Source organism: Pinus tabuliformis, chromosome 1_2 (genome assembly GCF_031772625.1).
Source record: "Pinus tabuliformis cultivar Carrire ecotype Pingquan chromosome 1_2, CPIR1, whole genome shotgun sequence".
Taxonomy (NCBI): domain Eukaryota; kingdom Viridiplantae; phylum Streptophyta; class Pinopsida; order Pinales; family Pinaceae; genus Pinus; species Pinus tabuliformis.
In genome coordinates, this window is record NC_142298.1 from 973840726 (window position 1) to 973865540 (window position 24815).

The window sequence follows — 24815 nt, forward strand, 5'->3', positions numbered from 1 at the left end:
AAACAGATGAATTTCCTGGTCTGGGAGATGAGCTTGCTGCCTTTCTTAGTAGTGATCAAAGATGTGGTGGTAGGTGGGGCTACCTCTGGTATCCTATATAATGAATTATCCAAAGAAATAATGACAGCGCGAGGCCTTGACTCATACACAGCATGTCGCCTCCACAAGTATGACTGGTCTAATAGTACATCGCAAACATCCAGAGGTGTAACATCACACAATACCTTGTCTATGAAGGGCTTAATGTTGTAGGGAAGGCGGCACTACTGGCGAACTTTGAGATCTCGTCCTTCGTGAAGCCACCCGATACTGTACGGTTGTGGGTGTGGTGTAGTTGGTAGGCCCAACTGCTTCACAACCTCTACTGAAATAAGGTTCTTTTGGCTGCCGCTGTCGACAATGAATTGCCGTGGCAAACCGTTCACCCTCATATGTGAGTGGAAAAGACGCTCCCCCTCCTCTGGGTCTTCGGGCTCATTCTTCTGGATCTTGGCAGTGGCAACAGTGGCACTGGGATTCGCATCAATGATTTGCCTCCCTTTTCCATTCCCCTTGTCAGGTTTTGGCTCAGGGTCGGAACATGCATCTGATTCGGAAGCCTTCAACTCGGCCACCAACGACTGCTTGGTCCACCACTCACTTGTGTTATGAGTGGGACTCTTGTAGAACTCACACCACTTTCCTGTGTCCTTCTTTGGTTTTGTGGTGGTGTTCTTTTCTTGCGGCTTCGAGGGGTTGTCTTAGGTCACCCCGCCTTGGCTTTGTCCTTTGGGCTTCATATTTGCAGATCCAAAGTCTCGCTTCTTCTGTTTGAACTTTTGCTCGATTTTGACAGCGTATCGGTATGCTGTGCCGAGTGAGGACATGTTCAAGAACTCCATCTCTTCCTGGATGTATCTGTGTAGGCAGCCACGATATTTGAGTACCAGATGTAGCTCAGAATCTTTGATACCCAACTGTGTGCGAAGGGTGTGAAAAATGTTTGTGAACTCCGGCACATCTTGGTCTCGTCCCTACCGCAGTGCGGTCCATTTGATGTATTTGTCCTCATAGCTTTTGACAGGGTAGTACTGCTCCTTGATGGCATCCCGGAAGTCATTCCAAGTGGGTGTGGCTGAAAATAGTTAGCCTGTACTTTCATCCTTCTGCTCGCAGTAGGTTTCCCACCAGTCCTTGATGTGGGGGGCTGCTTTGAGAAGACCGAAAACAATCTTTTCCCAACTCGAAAATTCATGAACAGAAAAATAACCCTCTAGCAGATTTAACCATTTATCTATGGCATCTGCGTCTATCTGACCCTCGAATATGGGGATTTCAAAATTAACTTGTACCTTAAAGGGCGTGGCATTTCTAGAGTAGCTGCTGGAAGCCGATGCGTCACTTTTGGGTAGCCGCTGAAGGATCTGGGCAAAGTTGTCCATCATCGCGTTCTATTGTCGCTCAAGGGCTTCTTCGAGTAAGATTTTGATAGGATCTCCTATTCCCTCTTCTTTCTTCTCATCCACCATGGGAGGCCGTCAGGATTTGTGAGGCTGGTCTTGCAAAGGTTCGACCAGTTCAAGCCCTAACTCCTTATATCCCGACCTCATTGGGGACATGCAAAGAAAAATAGAGAAAAAGCAGACTGCTCTGATACCACTGATTCGAATTTAAATAGGAACGTAACAAATTACAGAGATAACCATAAACACAGTTATGTAGCGGAAATAATACTTCACTTCATTAATGTAAAATACTGAAATATGCTTACAAACAGTAAAGGAAATAAACCAGCTAGGGCGATGGTAGCTTATCTCTGAGAAGAGATGTGGTGGCTACATGCCTCTGAACTGTCTTACAATGAGGCTCGAAGGCCTATTTATTGTTGAGAAACAATGGAAAACCCTTAACATTCCCAAACCTAACCCTAGAAGATGAAACACCAAACTGTGGGCCCCGTTTGGGTAAATTGGTACATCAACTTCCCGGGGTCGTAACTTTGGCATAAAATCTTCGTTTGACGCGTACAATAGCTCGTTAGAAAGATCTATCCAAGCACTACGACTTTGGGAGGCAACATCGGTCCATGGAACCATGTTGCCCCAGATTTCCCAAAAAATGTCGTTTAGGGCCTCAAAACAGCTCCGGAAGTTCAGCACCCGAAAAATTGCTAAAAATAGTAAGTTGTGTTACAATTAAGGAAACTAAAAATGCTAAAAGAAACAGTTGTGGGGGTCCAAATGTGATAGGTGGGTGGCCACCAACATCCACCTGGATCATGTTTCTCTCCAATGCTACTGTAGCTTTTATTTGATAATAAGAAGTCTCGTCATATGTGACTTTGATGAATTGTGATAGTTTGTATGTTTCTTATTTTATGGTGTATTCAATGTTTGCACACAGCCTAGGTGCTTGAACTGTTTCAAGTATTGTAAGAAATATTGGTCTTTGGTTGCCATGTAGAAGGAGATATGTAATAGTGAGGGTTGGTTTTGAGATATGGTTCATAAGGAAACTATTATAGCTATGCCTTAGCCATTGTTTATCATATAATCAATGCTTTCTTATATGATATATAAAGATATATATTTATAAAAGAATATGCATCCGTTAATTTTTTTTTATACCTTCTAGACTTGCATTATATAAATTTATATATCTATAATACAAATATAATATTTGAATAAAATATAAAAAAATTAAATATATAATCAAACATATGTAAATTAAAATATATTTTAATAATTTATATATTATAAATAGTTGGAATACAAGTATAATATTTTAATAAAATATAAAAGTTAAATATTTAAACAAATATGTATATTAATTAAATATTTTAATATATTTATGTGTTAATTTTTTTTTTCCCCTGGGAAAAAGTCGTAATTTTCATTAAAGATTAAGAAAATTACATTTTGCAGATGCCGTAGCATATTCAAAAGCAGGCTGTGTGCCTGTCGAGTTCATTGGTAGCTAAATATGTCTCCACGCAGGGAGCATGATGTTAAGTCAGTTCAAAAGATCAAAATTTATGCCTTGCTCTTCGCAGAGAGCAATATATACTATATATAATCAAAAAGATGTGCAGTAATGTCTGTATCTACATACTGAAAGTATAGCAAAAGTATCTGCATATGTATGGGCTGTATAGCCCATCATTCAAGATGTTCTTCAAAAGGGCGATGATAGTACTGATAATATGTGCCATCGGTGTCCTCCTGTATCCACCAGTCCTCTCCTATTCTGTGCGCTGCCTCTTTGGAGAGCTGATCTGCAATGGTGTTCTGTTCCCTGTAGATATGGTGACAGACAAAAGATTCAAATGACATAGTCAATCTCTTAGCTTCCTCCAGAATATGTCTTAAAGCAAATGCATGGCAATGAGATGCATTGTTAAGCCAATTGCAAACAACTTTTGAATCACCAAAATGCTGTAAGTGTCTGCAATGTTTAAGGATAGCAAAATGTATAATGTGTTTGGCTGTGATGAGTTCAGCGTAATTATTAGTGCCTCTTCCAAGGTTAATTTGAATCTTATAACAGTGTCTGTCATTTAAATGAAGAGTGGCGCCCCCCCCACAGCCATCATTTTGGGCCGAGCCATCAAAAAAAGCCCAAGGCTTAGAGTGATCAATGGGAATCGGGGAGAAAGTTCTTGGTGTAGAGTCAGTGTCCTCGTCAGGTAACAAGTTGTAATCCGCTACTGTGGAGAGGATGACCGAAGGCCAGTGAGGTCTCTTCATTTGAAAAATGGATAAGTTACGGGCTATCCATATAGCCCAACAGATCAGCAAAGGGAGGTTTTTGGCTTTGCCCGAATGTTCAGAGCACCAGGTGGACCAAGCCTCCTGAAGGGATTCCCCGTGCCAATGCTTCAGCTGCGGGATGAGAGGAGTAATGGATTGCCAGATATGTGAGGTCGTGCTGCAAGTGAGAAAGAGGTGCTCCGTTGTCTCTTCAGCGTTTAAACAAAGATGACAGCGATAGGGCCCAAAGAAAGATCGTTTCATAAGGTTGGAGCCTGTCGGGACTTTATCAAAAATGATATTCCACATCAGAAGTCTTGTCCTGGGAGCAGCCTTTAATTTCCAAATCGTCTTCCAAGCGCTAAGAATTTCAGGTGGCTTATATGCCTCCATGAGCTTAAGATATCCCAGCTTGGGTGTGTACGCTCCATGCTTGGCATGTGCCCATATAATTTCATCAGGACCTTCCATGAGTCTGATATTGGCTTGTACGAGAGCAGAGATAAAGTCCTTCCAATCATCAAGCCATTGAGGTGGCAGGTTCAAAGCTCTGTCAGTTAGCCAAGCCTGCTGGAGGAAGGTGGTGTTAGCTTGGTCCCCGATGTGTTTAATATAAATGATACCTCTGTCATTGAGATAGTGCACAAGCTCCGCCGGGAGTCTGTGTGCATTCCCACAGCCAACCCAGGGGTCCACTCCTATTCGAACAACATTCCCTTCTTTGATCCGCCAAGTAATGCCTTCCCTCAGCAGTGGTATAGAGTCAATGACTGCTTTCCAGATGTTAGAATATTGTGTGTTATGCCCAGGTCTGATACAGAGCCAATCTAGAATAGATAGTGGTTTGATATATTTAGAGTAAGCCACCCTGGTCCAGAGACTGTCAGCAGTAAGTAGGCTCCAACCGAGCTTGGCTGCCAGCGCTTTAGAGAAAATAGCCAATCTCTTGATTCCCCATCCTCCCCATCTCTTAGGTTTCGTGATAGTCTCCCATTTAACCCATGCAAATATGCGCCCTGGCTGGTGCCCTTTCCATAGGAATCTGCAGCATATACTCTGTAGTCGATTCAGGATACCTCTAGGGATCCATGCCAGGGCCATCCAATACACCGGAGTAGCCTCTATGACAACTTTGATGAGAACATGTCTGCCTGCTCTCGAGAGATATTTGTGGTACCAGACTTGGAGCCTTTTTTCTACCTTGGAGATGAGCCATAATCAATTTGCTATTTTATAACCTGCTGGCTTCAGTCTGAATCCCAGACACTTAATGCCATCCGATAGTTCCATGGTGGCAAATGGGAAACGCTGTGAGGCAAAGTTGACTTCATGTGCTGAGCATCCAACAGTAGTGATGGTTGATTTATTATTGTTAATCTGCATACCAGTAGCCTGCTGGAAAAGACGGAAGGAGTTATGAAGAGAGGAGGAGTCACCAATACTTCCATTAAGGAAGATGAGAATATCATCCACGGATAAGAGGTGAGTAAGGAAGAATTCATCCACAATTTTGATTCCTGTGATTTGTCATCGTGCTCTGGTGGATGAGATAATTCTATCAGCCCTTCCATAATCAGAAGGAACAACAGCGGAGAGAGTGGGCATCCCTGTCTAAGCCCTCTCTCAGCAGTGAAGAATGGTGTCGCTTCTCCATTGAGGAGGACGCTGTAGGAGACATCCAAGATGCAGCTCATCATCCATTTGATAAAATCAAATGGGAAGCCAAGATGAGTGAGCAGTAGCCTAAGGTACAACCAGTTAGTTCTGTCGAAAGCCTTAGAGAGGTCAACTTTGAGAATCATACCTTTCTGTTTCTTGATATGCAGGGTATGCATGAGTTCCTGGGCCGAAGCAATGGCTTCATGAATCTGCCTGTGGTGTAGGAATGCAAACTGTTCTGATGAAATATGCTGCGAGAGTATAGGCTTGATCCGGTTGGCAATTATCTTAGCAATAATCTTATAAAGACAGTTGCATAAAGATATGGGTCTGAAGTCGTCAAAGGAGGCAGGGTTATCAGTCTTAGGTATGAGGGCGATGAATGTAGATTTAATGGCTGATGATATTCTGCCTCTTTTCCTACTGTCCTCCACTATACTCAATAAGTCCTGACCCAGAATGTCAAAAAAGGAGATGTAAAATTCAATTGTCCACCCATCTGGTCCAGGGCTTTTGTCCTTTTTGAACCATTTCAGAGTTGCTTCAAGTTCCTCCATGGTCACCTCCTTTAGAATCTCTTCCGAACTGTCCTGGTCCACAAATCTGGGGAATAGCTCTGCAATACGCATGATCTCCAGAATATTAACATTCCTTGGAGCCTTGTAGATGCCTCGGAAGTGTTCAGTAGCCAGCCTTGCCAAATTTTGCTGATCTGAGATGGTGTGGCCATGTTCATCTTTAAGTTCCCAAATAGTGTTGATAGCTTTCCGACCATTGGCAAATTTGTGGTAGAACTTAGTGTTGTTATCACCCTCAGTGAGCCAAATAGCCCTGCTTCTCAGCCTCATACTTTCTTCTCTTTCCTTCAGGATTTGTGTACGTTGAGCTATCAATAGATTATACTGCTCCTTGTTCTCAGGCGTGTTGAAGTTCCCTGTAGAAGAGTTTTCATACTCCGAGATGAATCTCTCTGCCTCCATGAGAGTATGGTTATCTTGTATCCTCTTCTGATGAGCCCACCTTTTTGTAACCAGCTTGAGCTCAGATAATTTCCGGACAAAACCCGTAGACAGGTCCTCTTCATCCCGAATTGGGTTATTTTGCCAGAATTCATGGACCAGGTGTATATATGATGGATCTCGTAGCCATGCAGCATTGAATTTGTAAGGACTCTTGATCTTGTGGGTAAGGCCATCAATCTCCAGGTAGATGGGTCTGTGATCCGATAGACCACCGGAGCCTACCCATTGTCTAGCCCTGGGAAGATCATTATATAACTGCTCTTTAATAAGAAAGCGATCAAGTCTCCTAGCCAAACTCTGTTCCCCACTTCTATTATTGGACCAGGTATACTGGAGTCTAGCAGAGGGGATGTCGACCCAGTGATGGTCTTCCAATAGGGAGGAAAAGGAGTCTGAGAGGGAGTCCACTTGAGCCATATGCCCCCATGATTCACAATAGCCCAAGGAGAAATTAAGGTCCCCTCCCAGAACAATGTTATCTGCTTGCAGAAGCTCTCTCTCAAATAAGGATCTCCAGAAAGTGAGTCGATCAGAGCAGGGTCCATAGACATTAATCAGACGGAGGTCCCTATCCAGTGTATGAACATGAATGTCGATACCAATGAATCCCTTGCCCCCCCAATAATTACAGATATCAATGGATTTATTACAGACACCGATGGCAAGACCCCCTGATCGGCCAGCAGCGTCCAGCGCATGGAAAGTCCAATGCGGAAGCCAAGAAGATAGGGTGCGTACAAGAAGGTCCACAGGACAGAGGGTCTCCTGAAGGAAGATTATATCCAGATGATCCGAGGTAATAAGCCTCCTGAGTGCTAGTTTTTTGGCGGAACTAGCAAACCCTCTACAATTGAAGGAGAGGATTTTCATAAGGAAGGAGGGGGAGGGCCATCCTTCGCTCTAAGGGCCCCAAAAATAGTGTGCTGTCGCCCGAGGGCAACCTCCTCATCCGCCGTCTTCCTGGCTTTAGTAATGCGGGAAGGGCGACCACGACCGATCTTAAGGTGTGAGGGTGGATTAACAGGGTCAAGACCAATCACGTCGGGTCCCCTGTCCTTGATCCGGGGTCGGAGGGAATAACGGGGTGATTGCTTGATTAATGCAGAGGTCGATGTGATCAGGGGAGGGGGAGCCAGGGGAGGGGGTGGAGGAATCGAACAAGTGAGAGATGAATGTGACAGTGAAAGTGAGGTGTGAGTTACAGGCGGTTCAGAGAGTGAATTGATAGATGAAATACAGGATGCATGCAAATTCAAAGAGATAGGTGAAGATGACATACCCGTAACCGCAGTGTCCTTTGGAGGGTTCAGTGAGTGCTCCTGAGCCTCTGAGGACGAAGGCGGTGCCGGGGATGGAGGATCATGTGATAAGTGAGCGGGTCCAGAACCTTCTGGTGGCGCAGCATCCCCTGTAGAGCGTTGAGGGGCTTCAGGAGGCTGTTCCGTCTGCTGATTCAAAGGAGTCGAGTTGTCTATCTCCGCAGCTTCTTCTTGTGCTTGCCGATGTGATTTCCGAAGGAGTGGGCAGTCTCTGTAGAGGTGCCCAACTTTGTGGCATCTGCGACAACGGTATGGGATGCCCTCATAGTCAATGATTTGCCTTCGCGCTGAATCTCGCCACTGAATAGTGATATATTCATATAGTCCTCCTCGTGTATCCATATATATGAGAATCCTGGCATAGGCCATCATACCAGTCTGAAGATAAGATTTGTCATATCCCATATAGGAGCCCAGTGCGTTGCCAATGCGCTTGAAAATTTCCTCGGACCAATATTGAAGGGGGAGTCCAGGGAGCCGAATCCAAATAGGGCCAACCCCAATCTGCTCCATCTCAGGATCGAATAATGGAGTCCACCGCTTGAGAAGCACAGGTGCATGGTCAAAATGCCAGTGTGAGGACAAAACCCAGTTAGTGTGATCGGCACGCGCGAACCGAAGTGCAAACCATCCCCTCACAAATGTCTGCACAAACGGAAGATCAACCAAATGATGCCCCCAGACCTCAGAAGCCCATGCCTTCAAGCGTGCCGCCGTATAATTGCGTCCCCTGATGCGCCCAACCAAGACCCGGTCCGCGAAATCCATAGCTTCGCCCCACTGAATGTCCTCTTCCAGTCTGAGGAAATAATCAGCTTCTCGTGACTTGAAACATTTAGATTTCCTTCTAGGACCTCCAGAGGGAGGAGGATTCCACTGAGAGTGAGATGTCGGAGGAGGGGGATGTGCAGGTATCGATGGTTGTAAAGCTGCAGGGATACTAGCAAAAGGAACGTGAGGAATACCAGATAGGGGATCCGATAGAGGGAGTACGGAGGAGAAGCTGCCGGACGAGGGACCAAAGTAACCCACAGGGCCGGAAGAGGCAAGAGCCAGGTTAGGGTTATGCGGGTAGTGAGACGAACCGATAGTCGGTGGGGTTAACCCGAGGGAGGGGTTTAAGGTACCAGCAACAAACCCTAGGGTCGCCGAAGAGTGAGGAGGCGTCGAGAGGGCCGGCCAGGTGGGGGTGTCGTCCGGAAGAACCACGGGCAAGGATCTGGAGGATTATCCATGCGAATACTGTGAGTAAACCCCAGAATAATCACCATAAAACATACCTTCTGAGCTGGCATTGGGGGTACGCCAGATGGAGACCCCTTCCAAGGGGTCCGCAGAGTAGTCCACGCTCTCCAAGTCTTCCATGTTAACAGCTCCTCGAAACGGTGAGAAATAAGCGGTGCAGAGAATCCCGGCGATAACGACAAGTCGCAGTAGAAAGTAGAAACCACCGCAAGGTAAACGTTAAACAAACAGCTGGTAAGCAGGTTAACGCCCGAGAGATTGATACCTGGATGGAGACGGAATACAGCTTCAGGTTAACGGGCGTCCAGGTGACGAGATTCCGGACGGCGACAAGCGAGGATGGGCATCGAACGGCGGATGCATAGGCTAGGGAAACCGGAGGGATTAACCAGCGACAGGATGCGGCAAAAGGAGATGCGGTGCGGGAAACACTGTCTGAAGGGTTACTGAAACCCTAACCAAAACCTGACCGCACGGAAAACCCTCGCGGAGGCCGCTCCATCCTTTCTTTTATGTGTTAATATATATATATATATATATATATATATATATTATATGTAGAAGTGTATTATTTCAATAATATATAAAAATTAAATATATAAGAAAAATATATGTATATTAAAAAAGAAAATTAATCTTTAAATTTTCTTGTCATTTATTGTTTTCGAATATATGTATGTCTTAATTTTTTATTTATATTATAAGGAGTTATATAAATTTATGTATTTAAAAAAAGGTATAGCAGAACTCTAATATTATAGAAATTTATATATTTATAAATAGATTTTTTTTTTCCTTTAAAACATATCATAACTCAATTATCAACTTAGTAGTGGGGACAATATTCCACAAAAGTTGGTTGAGTCATCACTATTATTCAAGAAAACCACATTACTTCGAATTACTCTTTATGGTCTGTGAAGGGGTAGCCTTGCAGGGGTAGGCTTGCACTACTACCACATGCCTCTAAGTCTTAAACCTTTAACTTATTTCCTTACCTCCAAGGAGGATGAGCTCTTAATAAATCAAGATAATTTTTGTAATATTTATTTTCATTTTGGTATTTAAAGGAGTAGGCTTACACTACTACCACATGCCTCTAAGTCTTAAGCCTTTAACCTATTTCCTTACCTCCAAGGAGGATGAGCTCTTAATCAATCAAGAGAATTTTTGTAATATTTATTTTTATTTTGGTATTTAAAGGAATATGTCACTGTCTAGTAATGATTCAACCATTATAACCTCTAAGTGGACCATGTGTAGCTCTAACATTTAACTTAAGAGAATTCGAACATGGAGCCTCTTCTAACATAATACTTCATTTTCAAAGAAATTGCAAATTGAATTTGCCAAAAATAAACAAAATAATCTTTAAATAAAATATAGAAAAAAAAAAAAATTGTAAATTAAAAAAAACATTTTAGTCTTTAAATTTTATTACCATTTATTCTAATATATATGTAAATTTATATTATACATGCTTAAATTATATATTTATAAAGAGTTATAATAGAATTATATATATATATATATATATATATATATATATATATATAATTTTTTATAATTATAATTATTAAGATATGTTTATTTTTTTATTTATGTCATATAACACATAATAGATTTATAAATATTTATAATAGAAATTTAATATTTCAATAAAATATAAAAATTAAATATGTAGAAGAAACTTATCTAAATTAAGTAATATTTTAATAATTTATATATTTATAAATAGTGTTAATAGAATTATAATATATATATATATATATATATATTAAATGAATATTTTAATATATATATATATATATATATATATATATATATATATATATATATATATTAGTTTTTTTATTTATACCATACAACTTAAATTATTGAAATGTATATGCTCATATATACTTATTGTGACATCCCTAAATAACTGGGTGGAAAATTATATAGATGAGTAAATAGTAATTTTGTTAAAAAGGTTATGAATTAGTTTCAAAAACTAATTCTGGTTAGTTGTAAAATTGAATCAGCCACGTATTCAACCGTAGCAGCAGTGGTCATGAGGGGGGGAATTACCTTGGATAGGGGAATGAATAGCGGGGTTTCCTCATACGGAGGGGAGGCATGCAAATGAGCGGAGAGGAAGTGCCAGATAGAGGAGGCAGTTACATTCTAACCGATTCATGGCATCCTCGCTGTAAATGTCACCCTAAGCCTCCAAGACCGGGGATTACTCAAGGGAAAACAATCCAAGAGTAACGATCCTCACAATTGGCGAGACTGTAGAACCTACGGAGAAGCCACGAAATAAACCGTGGGGCATTTGAGTGCCTTTGCAGAAAAATGGGTCGTGGTTAATTACCTCCGCCCGGGCGATAACCTGATCCTTCTCCATGTTAGGCTGACCAGCATTTTGTACGGGGCTGATTGGGGTTCTATCGATTTATCTGTTGAGGACAACAACGACAAGGAGTCCTAGCAGAAGCTTGAGGACGATTTTGATGCCTTCACATAGACTAAGGCCTTCGACCTTGCCCAGCCTCTGATCGATGCCCACATACCCTTCAAGATACACATCGTAAAAGATCCCGATAGGAAAGAGAGGCTCTGCTTAGAGGTCGAGAGGCTCGGCCTGAAGTTGGGGTTTTGGGGCCTCCAGGCGGACCTACAAGGGCCGCCTTGGTAGCGGCAGCAATTACTATGTGTGCCACTGTGTCTGCTCCTTTGTAGTCGTCAAATATCTGGATGATGAGCACGCTAGCCGCACATTGTTTTATTATTTTGATGGAAGCATGCAGTGGAAGCATGGAGTCAGCCACTGAAGAGATAAGTATCTATGCCAAATCTTGGAAGAGGTAGTAGTTTGTGTTAGTATTTGAAATGAGTGTATGTTTATTTTGACATAGAAGTAGCTATTTTGGGTAAGGATAACCCATATTCAAATAATAGTTATTGCATTTATGGAAAAGAGAATGCATTTAAAAGGAGTAGTAGTTAAGTTGGATTTTATTGAAAAGGGATACATGCTTTATTGCATTGGGATGCTAGCTGATTTCGAAGTTTTTGTGAAATAGATATGCATTGCATGCATGATAGAAATTGCTAATGATGTGCTTTTAGGCACATAGGTAATCATACGAACTTTCTTGAAGAAAGAGTATTTTTATATACACATAAATATAGTATTCTTTTCAGGAAAAGAGTGCATTCTTCCTACATGAAAATAATGACTTTATGGGAGATCTCTTGAAAACAAAAATAGAGATTATTTCCTTAGAAGACACATATGAATAGTGTTCATAAAAGAACCAGAATCCATACTTGTTTCATGAAAGGATTATGTGCATTGTAGTAAAAGTAATTGTGTTAGGAAAAACACAAGTTGCATGCACATAGGGGTAGCTATTGTGATTTTGGAGAGATGTTTTTGTGTGTACGTAGAGAAAGTGATTATGTTAACTTTCTTGAAAATGATAATCTCGTGAAAATATTGTCCTGTTTGATGAGTTGTGTCGGTTTCTTAATTTTAGTGCATAAAAGGTTAAGTTTTAATGTTATTGTTTCCTGAATTTTTATGCATAAAGATGGAATCTATAATAATTTCTTGAAAGGGAAGCATGAGGAGCTTACATATAGGAAGATAAAGAAATGGGGTTATAATGACTTCCTTAAGAAATAAGTATGTGATTTGTTACATGAAATGATGGTAGTATTCTAGTGAAGGGAATATGTGTTGCATACGTTAAAGAAGTGCTAATGTATGCACAAAAAATAGTGATTGTGATATAAGAATTATGTTCTTTGTATGATAGAGAAGCTATGTTGAGTTCTAAAAAATTTAACTATGTGAAAAGAACATATGTGCTTAAGCATAGAAACAATAGTTTATTACATGTATGAAGATATAACAAATGTGTTATACATGTTAGTAGAACTAATGGGTTAGATCTCTTAAAGAGAATTATGCATTAGTGTGAATAAACATTGTGAAGGTAAAACAATATTTACTTGAGTATATGTACTAGTTAAATAGTATGTCATGCTTGCTCATGCATATGAGTAGATGTTAAAAGATCTCTTTTAGAGGTTGATTATTGATTGATTAATATGGTATCTAATCTTGTTGCCAAAGCTGGTTGATGATAACATTGACAGGAAGCGATGGCGGATGGAGCCAAAGAAAAGTGATGTTTAATGTTGTGGCAGGAAGAGGATTAACGGTCCATGCAGATGAGTACAAGTTGCGGGATCGTACATTGCTAGAACAATCATGCCACAAGGAATGTTGCATGTGGCGGTATGTAAGTAAAGGGTTTCATGGAAACTGTATTAGCTAGGGTTTCATGGAAACTGTATTAGCTTTTAGCTAGTTATGTGACAACTTAATGATAATTCATTGTAATGATTTTATAACAATGGTTAAGGGATGAAATCCCTTATAAGCCATTGAGTGACGGGTGAAAACCCTCACGAGAGTTTAATAATAAGATTAAACGTTTACTCGTTTTCAACGTACGAGGTTTCCAGGGTATATTGGTGTTCAATGGTGTGATTGCCTTATGTGTCAGTTTGATGATGATGAATCCTTGATGTTTATGGTTTTTTATTTGATGGCATAATCATATTGTCCAAGTATGTGATTAACTAATATGGTTAAGGAAATCATGAAATGGATGCAAGGATTCAAGAGACAGTTTAAGATATTATACTACCACAGTGGTGGTTAATGGTTAATCAACTTACTGTCTTTTATTGCAATTTACTTGATGTGCTAATGTACATTATATATAATGGTTAATGAGGAATTGTGGAGTTGTGATTTGGATAATTACTTGTGGGTAATTTGTATAAAAAAAAATTCTAACTCCCTTCTTTTACATGCGAGGTTACCGGGGTACATTACACTTATAATATTTTAATAAAATATAAAAATTAAATATATACATATAATTATATATGTAAATTAAAAAATATGTTGACTTTTTAAATTTTATTATTATTTATTATTTTGTAGTATATATATGCATTTTTTATTTATATTGTACGCATTTAAAATATATATTTGTATATTATTTATACCATACATGTTTAAATTATATAAATTTATATATTTATAAACACTGGTAGTAAAAATGTATTATTTCAATTAAATATAAAAATTTGATATATAAGAAACAAGTATGTATATTATACAAATATTTTAAATTTCAAATTTTGTTAATATATATATATATCAAGAGTATCTCTCTCTTTTAGCTAGCTCAAAGAAGAAAATTAATATAGCAAAGATTAGAACAAACTCTCATAAGCTCCATAGTGAAACAAGTGGTTGGGCAGTTCCTAAAACACCATGGATGGAAAGGATCTGCCATCTCTGTGAGAATAGGAACATTGAGGATGAAAACCACTTCCTCTCAGAGTGCCCCGCATACAACCACATTAAATCTCAGTTTCATAATCTTTGTCGCAACACTGACTTTCCTAGCCTTTTACGATGTCAAAATTATAATGAGCTTGGGAGGCTTCTCTCCGAGCCTGTCAAAACTATAGTGAGCTTGGGAGGCTTCTCTCCGAGCCTTTTGAGCATAGGAATAAAATCTTAAATCAAACTAAATAATTTGTTTCTTTAGGTCTGATAGACTAAAGTTTGGTTAACCATCATCATCACACACACACACACACACACACACATATATATATATATATATATATATACGCACACGTTTTATTTATATCCTATTTGGTTACATTATATACATATACATATACGCACACGTTTTATTTATATCCTATTTGGTTACATTATATACATATACATACATACATATATATATATATATATATATAAAGAAATACATGTAATTTAAAATATATTTTAATTTTTTTAATTTTATTGTTATTTAAAATAGGCAGCTTGAGTGTGTCTAATGATTAAGAGTATGTGTTTCCTCCTAAGAGGTCACTGGTTCAAAGTTAGAGAGGTAGAGTATATATGGCTTTATAGACTTAGTGGTCAAAAAATCTCATATACCAATTTAATATATAGCTTAATTATGACCTTAAAAATCTATAATAATATCTATTATTTATTTGTTTTTAAAGACTCTCCTCTCTTGAGACTCTTAACCCACCACAAATTCTTTTTTGGTGTATTCATAGCAAAGTTATGCATAACACTAGGTGGTGCCTAGCTTCAATTCAACCCTACAGAGTTGGAGAAATAAATAGGTTATCAACGATATAAAATGTAAAGAGTACCCAGAAAGAGAGAAAGGTTATCCACAATGGAAAATTTGCAGATGGCCAATGAGATCAAAGGTATGGAAACACTCCTGTCCAATGGAGTGAATCATCTTGAAGTGCGAGATAAATATATTCAGCCTCTGGATGAACGCCCCGATATGTGTCATGTGTCTGTCTTCGAGAGAATTCCCGTGGTGGATCTCAAAGGCCTCGATGGCCCTAACAGAAGAACTGTCATCCAAGAAATCCGACGTGCATGTGAGCAGCATGGCGTTTTCCAGGTGAAGCCTTTCATAAATTTTTAGTTCGTAATCTAAATGCTTTTAAAGATTGTTCTGGAACAGATTGTTTTAATGTCGATAGTGAACAATGATGAAAAACAATGCACAGAATTCTTCAATATGCCTACGGAAGACCGAGCACGCTACTACTCAGAGGACCCCGAGCAACTGACTCGGGTTGTTACAGACAGTCCTAATGTTCGAACAGAATTCCTTAACTGGAGGAACTTTCTGATGCAACCATGTCTACCTCAGGAGGAAGCCATGAGCTCTTGGCCTGAAAAACCTGTAGCATTTAGGTAAGCCATTCCACAAATTCTAATTATGTTAACTTTTGAATCTTTTGTCCAGCCGGATAGCAGTGTCGATTCGAGTGTCTACTCTAAAAGCGTTGTCTTAATTGTTTTAAGAAAAATTACTCATCAACATTATTCTTAATATTGTTGTGTTATAATTTTTCTTGTAACACCATTTTGTATATTTTATTTCTTCTGCTTTTTTTTTGAGCTTATTTCTGCTAACAAGAATTCCTAAGGGGAAAAAGTTTTACCAGGATTTCAGAAGGGCAGAGGTTTTTAATACCTGGAAATGTTATTATATGTTTTTTATTTATTTTTTGATATTATTTATTTCACATTGTGAATTCTCCACATATTCTAAGATCAAATGAACATGGACAAAATCAATTATTTAACCTCATTTGATCTAGCTTATGTCTCTCCTGTCTCAAAATATTAATATTTCTATGTCTCTTATGTCTCAAAAATATTAATTAATATTTCAGAAATCAACCATTGACATAAAATACCTTTTTGTAGCACTTTGCACCCTGGTACAAAAACCGGCCAAACAGGCATCAAGTTTCAACCATCTAACTCGTTAACTTGTTACAGAGAGACTGCAGGCAAATACACTGTGGAGTTGACAGCAATATACTTCAAGCTCCTGGCAGCTATTTCTGAAGCTATGGGGCTCGATTCTGACTACTTGGATAAACGTTTTGGAAAACCAAGCCAACACATGCATATAAATTACTATCCTCCATGCCCAAACCCAAACCCAGATATCAGCCTTGGAGTAGGAGGCCTTACAGATCCAGGTGGCCTCACGGTTCTAATGCAGGGGGATGTCAGCGGCCTGCAAGTCCTAAACAATGGGAAGTGGGTCGCTGTAGAACCCACACCTCATGCCTTGGTCGTCAACTTGGGGGATCAACTGCAGGTGAGTAAAGGCTGCAAGGCACAGCTAGTGTACTATACATAATTTAATTTCCTGGAGTCTTTTAAACGGTGATGGTGTTCATAACTAAAGCCTTTAACTGTTTGTGTAAAATGAGCAGACTGTGAGCAATGGGAGGTTCAGGAGTGTTGTACATAGAGCGCTAACCAACTCTTCCACTGCGCGTATATCAATTCCAATGCTCTATTCCCCTGACAAGGATTCCTTCATTGCTCCTGCAGCGTCCATGATTGATGATCAGCATCCGGCTGTGTACAGAGGATATAAGCATGAAGAGTTCTTCAAACGTTTTTACTTTGAGCCATTACAGATCGGGAAGACTGCGTTGGATCAATTCAAGGTCGAATATCCAGAGAAAGGTCATTGGATTGATTTATGGCGCTCACACTACTACCTTCTTCATCATTTTCATTTGGGTTTTACACAACCATGATGCCATTTACTGAACTAAAGTAAACTTGCAAAGGTTTCACATGTCTGGTGTGTGGTGTTTATAGTTATGATGTGCTATTATTCTATCTATCTAGCTGGTTTTACATGTCTGGTGTGTGGTGTTTATAACTGTGATATGTTACTACTCTATCTATTTCTATTTAGCTGGTTTCACATGTTGGGTGTGTGGTGTTTGTAATTGTGATATGCTACTATTCTATCTATCTAGCTGGTTTATATCTATCTAGCTTGTTTATGTTTATTTTTCTACCAGTGAGAGAGGAGAAAAGGAACCAAGGTGGATGCCAGGTGGATTCCATTACAGTGTTACATGACTTCATTTATTTGATTGGTGCTAATATGATATTATATCATATGAATATATGCCTGTATGAATGAGTCACTTTTAAATGAACTCTTATGTAATGCAAGAATAGTGGGTAAACATCACTTAAACTGTTGAATGCAATAATAGTTGGCAGCCAAGTGTTTGAATTTATTCTTATTATTTTTTTGAATTTCAATTGTACTAGGGGATTATTAAGATTTTAATTTACTCTTATCAATTTGTTGAATTTTAATAGTAGTTATTGGTATTTAAGTGGACCAATAGGTTATCACACAAACATCATTGTGTAAATTAAGGTAAGTATTAGTTCACATTGCAATGTGATTATGATTGATGATATGCCAATTATGATGAAATAGTGATGATGTAAACTAAGTTAACATGATTGAGTATGGTCAATGAATTCTAAGAGATTCAACTCTTTTAGTTATTGTAGAATATGAAATGAATTATTTCAATCCAATTGAGAAGCCAACAGTATTATGAAGAAAAATACATATAAAAAAATAAAATAATTAACTGCCTTAATTTTGCACAGAACACTAAAGAGAAATTTACATAACTAATTAAGCATTATTCCCAACACTCCCCCTTAATGATTAATAAGGATTTACTATCTTATCTCGTAGTGCTAAAAACTAATCTTTTGCAACTGCTTTGGTGAAGATATCTGCTAGTTGATGTTGAGTATTTATATGCTTCAATTCAATATCCTTCTTCTGCACCAAATCTCTAATGAAGTGATATTTCAGGTCAAAATGCTTTGTCCTGGTGAACTAGATTCTTTGCTAACTTGATGGCACTTACATTATCACAATAAATCACTGTAGGCTGAATTTGTTTTTCTCCAATTTCTTCCAAAAATTTTCTAAGCCAAAGAGCTTGTGTACCTACTAAGGTAACCCGCTTCTGTGGATGAGAGGGCAACAATGCTTTGTTTTTTTTAACTCCATGTAATCAAACCAGAACCAAAAGAGAAACAATTTCCAGATGTGGACTTACGGTCATCAAGACTACCTCCCCAATCTGAATCACTAAATCCAACAAGATTGAACTTTTCAGAAGAGTAGTAATGAATACCAAAATTTAGAGTGCCTTCCACATACCTTAAAATCCTCTTGGCTACCTTCATATGTGTTTCAAATGGATTTGTCATATATCTTGAAACAAGTGAAACTGAATATGTAATATCAGGCCTTGTGTGGGTTAGAAATATCAAGCTCCCCACAATACTTCTGTAAGTTTTCTCATCAATTAAATCAGCACCATCATCTCTACATAACACCTCTCCATGAGCACTTGGAGTAGGGGATGGATGACAATCAAGCATATCAAATTTATTTAGCATATCCTGTGCATAATTTGTCTGGCAAATGAAAATCTCATCCTTACTTTGATAAACCTCTATTCCTAGATCTTTCATCTCAAATTCATTCATCATAACAACTTTGAATTTATCATTCATCTTAGAACTACTACCCATATACAATAGATCATCAACATACAAACTTATGATTAAAATATCAATACCTTCTTGTTTGTAGTAAAGGGTAGGATCATTCTTACTTCTCTGGAAGCCATTTTCCTGAAAGTATCCATCAATCCTTGCATACCACACTCTTGGTGCTTGCTTAAGGCCATACAAAGCCTTCTTCAACTTGTAGACATTATTCTCCTTTCCTTCCACTTCAAAACCTTGTGGCTGCTCCACATATACTTCCTCTTCTAAGTACCCATTCAGGAAGGCACTTTTCACATCCATATGATATATGCTCCACTTTTTATGTGCTGCTAATGAAATCAACTTCTAATGGTCTCCTGTCTTGCTACTGGTGCAAATGTCTCTTCATAATCAATTCCATACTTCTGTGTGAATCCTTTAGCAACTAATCTTGCTTTGTGTCTTTCAACACTCCCATCACTATTAAATTTAGTCTTATAGACCCATTTGGTGCCAATCTTTTTCTTGTCATGTGGAAGCTCTGTCAACTTCCAAGTGTCATTCCTTTGAATGGAATCCATCTCTTCTTGCATGGCTTGCATCCAAACCTCATTAGTACATGCATCTTCAAAACATGATGGTTCAAATTCAGCCTTGGCTAATAAAGCAAAATTGACTATCTCACCTATTGGGCTTTCTTCATGTGCTTGATTTGCACTCCTCTCATAAATATCACTCAATCTTCTTACCTTCCTTGTAGAACTTGGAGAAGAAGTTGGACTTGAACTTGATGTTGAAGAAATTGATGAAGGGCTGCTTGGTGGAGTTAAGCCACTAGTTACAGAAACATTAGTTGGCTACTCATGATCATTATCAACAATTATATCATCATTCAAAATAGATTCTGTCTTCTCAACATGGCCTTTTTGATGACCATAAACTCACCCTCCATCAAAAATTACATCTCTTGAGACAATAAGTTTGTTAGTTAGAGGATTATACAATTTATAAGCCTTGCTTGTCTCACTATACCCAATAAAAATACATAACTCACTCTTTGCATCTAACTTTTTTCTCTTCTGATAAGGTACATGCACATAAGCCAAACAACCAAAAACTTTGAAATGATTAACATTAGGCCTTTTTCCATACCAAGCTTCATAAGGAGTCATATTTTCCAGTGCATTGGTGGGCTACGGTTGAGGATGTATACTGTTGTAGCAACTGCATCTCCCCAATAAGTGTTGCTCAATCCCTTAGTTTGTAGCATGCATTTTGCCATTTCAACCACAGTACGATTTTTTCTTTCAGCTATGCCATTCTGCTGGGGTGTGTATGCTGTAGTATGCTGCCTCCTGATGCCATTCATATCACAATAACTCTGGAAAGCTTTTGAGCAGAATTCTCCCCCACGGTCAGTCCGTAAACATTTGATCTTGCACCCTCTCTCATTTTCTACAAGGGCTTTCAACTTCTTGAATGTATCGAGGGCTTCACTTTTGGCCTTCAAAAAATATACCCAACAATTTCGTGAGTAATCATCAATAAAAGTGATGAAATATGATGACTTACCCAAACTCTTAGTTTGCATAGGACCACATATGTCTGAATGAACAAGCTGAAGTGGGTGTTGAGCCCTCCATGCACTACCCTTTGGAAACCTTTCCCTTGCCTGCTTTCCTTTAGCATGTCCTTCACAAACCTCCTTATGTTCTTCTACCTTGGGCAAACCAGAAAGTAATGCATGTGAGGTTAGAAACCTCAAACTTTGAAAATTTAAATGCCCATACCTAAGATGCCATAACCAACTTGAATCCTCATAAGCCATATTAGCAAGATTGCTGTTATGTTCATCAAACCTCAAGGGAAACATCCTATTTCTTGTCATAGGAACAACATTGATCACCCTATTTCGCTTATTATTATCATAGATAGTACATGTCTTATTTTCAAAGATTACTTTATAATTTTTCTCACAGAGCTGCCCAATGCTCAACAAATTATGCTTCAATTGTGGAGTATAATAAATGTCATGAATACTCTTTATACCTTCTTTTGTTTGGACCTCCATAGCTCCTTTGGCAGCAACCTCCAATGATTTATCATCACCAAGCTAGATCTTGGATTTGAAACTTCCATCCTTTGCTGAAAACAACTTCTCATTCCCTGTCATATGGTTAGAGCATCCATAATCTAGGTACCAAACATCTTTAGTAGTAATTTCACCTTTGGCATAAGATAAAAATAAGTGATCTGGAGGATACTCACCATTTTCTTGAGCATAATCAACATTTTTACCTTCTTTCAATCTGCATTCTCTTTCAAAGTGACCATACGTGTTACAATGGTAATATTTAACATTTCTCTTATCAAATCTACCTCCACCTCTTCCTCTGAAACTACCTCTTCCGCTTGAGCCACCTCTTCCTCTACCTCTTGAATAATTTTGGCTTTGCCATTTACTTTGACCTTGATGGCTTTTGGTACTGCTGCTACTTGCATCTTCATTCTTTGTAATTTGTAATTTAGAGGAAAAATATTTCTCTACAGCTTCAAAACTTTCCTTCAATCTTTCTTCATGAGACATCAAAGATCCAACCAATTCATCAAACTGTAGTTTTGTCAAATCCTTACTTTCTTCCATGATTATTGCAACATGATTCCATCTGTGTTAAAGATCTCAATACTTTTTAAATTAAAACTTCATTACTTACAGCTTCTCCAAGTGTAGCCAGTTTATTGACCACATCTTTGACTCTCACACAATAGTCGGTGATACTTTCAGCTTCTTGCATCTTCGAATTCTTGAACTCTCGCTTCAATGTCTGAAGCTTGACCACCTTAACTTGATCACTACCTTGGTAAGCTTCTTGTAGAGTCTCCCAGGCAGCTTTGGCGGTTTTTGCTCCTGATATTCTTGGAAATAAGCTCTTATCAAGAGCTATCTGAATGTGAAACAAAGCTTGAGCATTCTTCTTCCTTGCTTACTTTCTTGCTATTCTTTCATTAACTGTAAGAGCATTCCAATCAGCTGGCTCCTCATATCCTAATTCAACAATCTCCCACAAATATTTTCCAATCAAAAAGGTTAGCATCTTAATGCACCAATAATCATAATCGTTGTCATCAAATTCTGGAACTAGCATCTGGTTAGAATTCGACATGATTAACTTTGGCGAAATTCTAACAATAAAACTTTAACCCAAAATAATTTTACCTGCTCTGATACCACTTGTAGAATATGAAATGAATTATTTCAAGCCAATTGAGAAGCCAACAATACTATGAAGAAAAATACATATAAAAAAATAAAACAATTAAGAAACACAGTTACTGTGTGAGCTAAAAAATGCTGCAAATCTCATATATTAATTCAACTATTACCTACATTATTAAATAGTAAAACTATTACTAAAATCAACTCTGAAACAAATCTACTGACATTACAGCTAGTTTCCAGCACTACTACAGCTAACAATTTGTTGCCTTCATTTTGCACAGAACACTAAATAGAAATTTACATAATTGATTAAGCATTATTACCAACAGTTATTTCCTTGCATGTTTGACAAAGAAAGGAAAATAGATAAAAACTAGGAAGTAAGTAAAGGCTTAATAGAAATCAAGGGGTTTGTAAGCAAGTGTTATTAGTAGTAGCCTTGCACAGAGACATAAACAATATTATACAACAATTTATAACTCACACACATAAAAGACATAGAGATAACAAAGTAATCTAGAGACTAACAATAAACACTTTATTATAAAATCACCACAACGACAACAAAATCGAGTTGTTTCTATGTTACCTTCACGCCATATTTACATTCAATATTCACTTACAAGGGTAGTTACTAATGTCTAACTACATCCACAGTTGAGGAGCTTACAAATTCCACTAGATAGTTAATTGTTCTTTTACTCCAAAATCTCCACCCCACGTCAAGTCCTTCTTTGTCCGATAGAGGAGGGAGATATGGAGTTACAAATACAAAATAACAAATATTTTTTATTACAAAAATTGTTGTTGAAAAGTCATAAAGTCAAATAATGTGGTTTAAAACTCACTTCCCTATACTTGTTCAATATTGTTGGGTCCCCATGCATTATTGATATGTTTGACCCAATGATTTGTTGGTTATTCACTTTGCATTAGTTGATGGACAAGTTGTTCGTGAATAGTCTTTGGTCATGTATTCATGGAAATTTCTTTTTATAGCACTATGACACCCTTTGTTTGTCAATTCCCATCAAACCAATAGAGGGTGATCATGTCAACGTACACGATGGAAAATTCAATTCGAATTCACTTGGATTGAAATATTGCAATCTTAGTCACATACTAGAACTAGGTGCAACCTATGACCATAATTGTGGTCAATCCTACAATCAATTGTAAGATGTCTAATGGATATGGTGTGCCATTCATTGCAATTATTTTTTAATTATTGTCCACTCATCAATTGAGTATGATGCTTGCACCTCTAGCAGAACCTTTTTGGTGATGTAATCAAGTTTTTCTATGAATCAGGTGCCTTGTACCCCTACCAAGTCAAGATTATATTTATGTTTTAAATGTTACACTTGTTGGATTTAGGTTTAGTGTTATGTAATGCTTTGAGTTTCCAATTGTGCTTTGTTATTGGGTTTGTTTTGTTTCAACTTTTTTTTCTTTGTCAATTTGTGTTGTCAATGTTTCCTGTAGATTTGGCCATTGAATTATTCTTTGTTATCATTTTTTTACATGTGACCTATCAAGAATGAGAGACTCTTTTTTTCCATTTTTCTACCATAATCCCCCAACTTGTAAAGTTTTTCTAAGGCTTCTCACAAATCATTTCTTCAATTTTTATTTGCCAAATGTTATTCCTTATTATTTGTTAATTCTTTTGTAGTCATTTTGTCCAAATTTATACTTCATCCTCAATTCAATTAGGATTTCACTTGTTTGGATATGTCCCCTTAGTATCAATATGGTTAGAGACAATTTGTAGTTGTAATTTTTCTTGAAGTTTGTAGGTTAAATGGTCAATAACCTTTTCTCTTAATCCTCATACTAGAAAGTTGATAACTGAGGAATTTTAAGGTTTTTTTGTTGTATGGTGCAACCCTATTTACAAACTTGTATTGACATGGTATGTTAATTTCACATGTCAAAATGTTTAGTTAATGTGTCTCAACATGTATTGCAAGTTTTGTGTGAATGAAACACTAGAGTGACATATGCATGCTAGTCCAGTAGCTCTAGTTGATGGCTAGTTAAGCTGGGATGTATACATTGTGTTGTAGGCCATTTTGTCACATGAGATTAGTGAGCCTACTAATGTGATCAATCAACATCCTATTCCCCTCTATCACCATCTTCCACAAAACCCTAAGAATTTTCCCTTCATCCCTTAAAATTTCAGCCCTAAACTGCATCATGTGAGCTAGTTTTAGGACCAACACTCCCTATGATTACTCCGGGATGGGATCCCCTACAAGTTGCTCTAATGTGGCCTCCCTTGGTCAACAACAGTTTTCTCCCCTTTGCACCAATTTGGGTGCTAGAAATCCAACGGAATGACTAGAAGCTTCCCCTTCTACGAGTTTCGAGAAGTTGTTTTAAGTACTTACCTTTGATAAAACATTGTGATCTTATCCTACCCTATTTTGGAGTTTTCACTACTTATCCTTTGATCCTATCCCTCCATCAAAGGTGGATCTCAAACCTTAGATTGATAATTGGAGAATGGTAGGGATTCCTTAGGCTTGTCCAAAAGCGTAGTGGACTACAACTTCATTTATTTGATGGGAGAGAATGTTATACCATATCAATATATGTGTGTATTAATGAATCACTTTTAAATAAACTTTCATGTAA

The 24815-nt window shown here is 38.1% G+C and overlaps 2 protein-coding genes across 2 annotated transcripts; one reads left to right on the forward strand and one right to left on the reverse strand.

Moving 5' to 3' along the window:
• Positions 1-4975: 4975 nt before the first annotated feature.
• On the reverse strand, positions 4976-9093 carry LOC149209242 (uncharacterized). The gene is made up of 3 exons (XM_089398551.1): positions 9009-9093; positions 7351-8657; positions 4976-7174 (listed from the first exon to the last, which is right to left on the reverse strand). Exons 1-3 carry the CDS (start codon positions 9091-9093, stop codon positions 4976-4978), a joined length of 3591 nt encoding a protein of 1196 aa, XP_089254677.1.
• A 6158-nt stretch (positions 9094-15251) lies between these two features.
• On the forward strand, positions 15252-17163 carry LOC149209243 (protein DMR6-LIKE OXYGENASE 1-like). The gene is made up of 4 exons (XM_089398552.1): positions 15252-15491; positions 15555-15790; positions 16385-16712; positions 16831-17163. Exons 1-4 carry the CDS (start codon positions 15252-15254, stop codon positions 17161-17163), a joined length of 1137 nt encoding a protein of 378 aa, XP_089254678.1.
• Positions 17164-24815: the final 7652 nt, after the last annotated feature.

Coding starts and splice junctions, on each gene's coding strand:
- LOC149209242 (XM_089398551.1), bottom strand. CDS start 9,093: ATGGAAGACTTGGAGAGCGTGGACTACTCTGCGGACCCCTTGGAAGGG. Junction 8,658..9,008: donor CCCCAATGCCAGCTCAGAAG/GTATGTTTTATG, acceptor GTATCCCTGCAG/CTTTACAACCATCGATACCT. Junction 7,175..7,350: donor GGAAGACGGCGGATGAGGAG/GTTGCCCTCGGG, acceptor ATCTTCCTTCAG/GAGACCCTCTGTCCTGTGGA.
- LOC149209243 (XM_089398552.1), top strand. CDS start 15,252: ATGGAAAATTTGCAGATGGCCAATGAGATCAAAGGTATGGAAACACTC. Junction 15,492..15,554: donor AGCAGCATGGCGTTTTCCAG/GTGAAGCCTTTC, acceptor GTTCTGGAACAG/ATTGTTTTAATGTCGATAGT. Junction 15,791..16,384: donor GAAAAACCTGTAGCATTTAG/GTAAGCCATTCC, acceptor AACTTGTTACAG/AGAGACTGCAGGCAAATACA.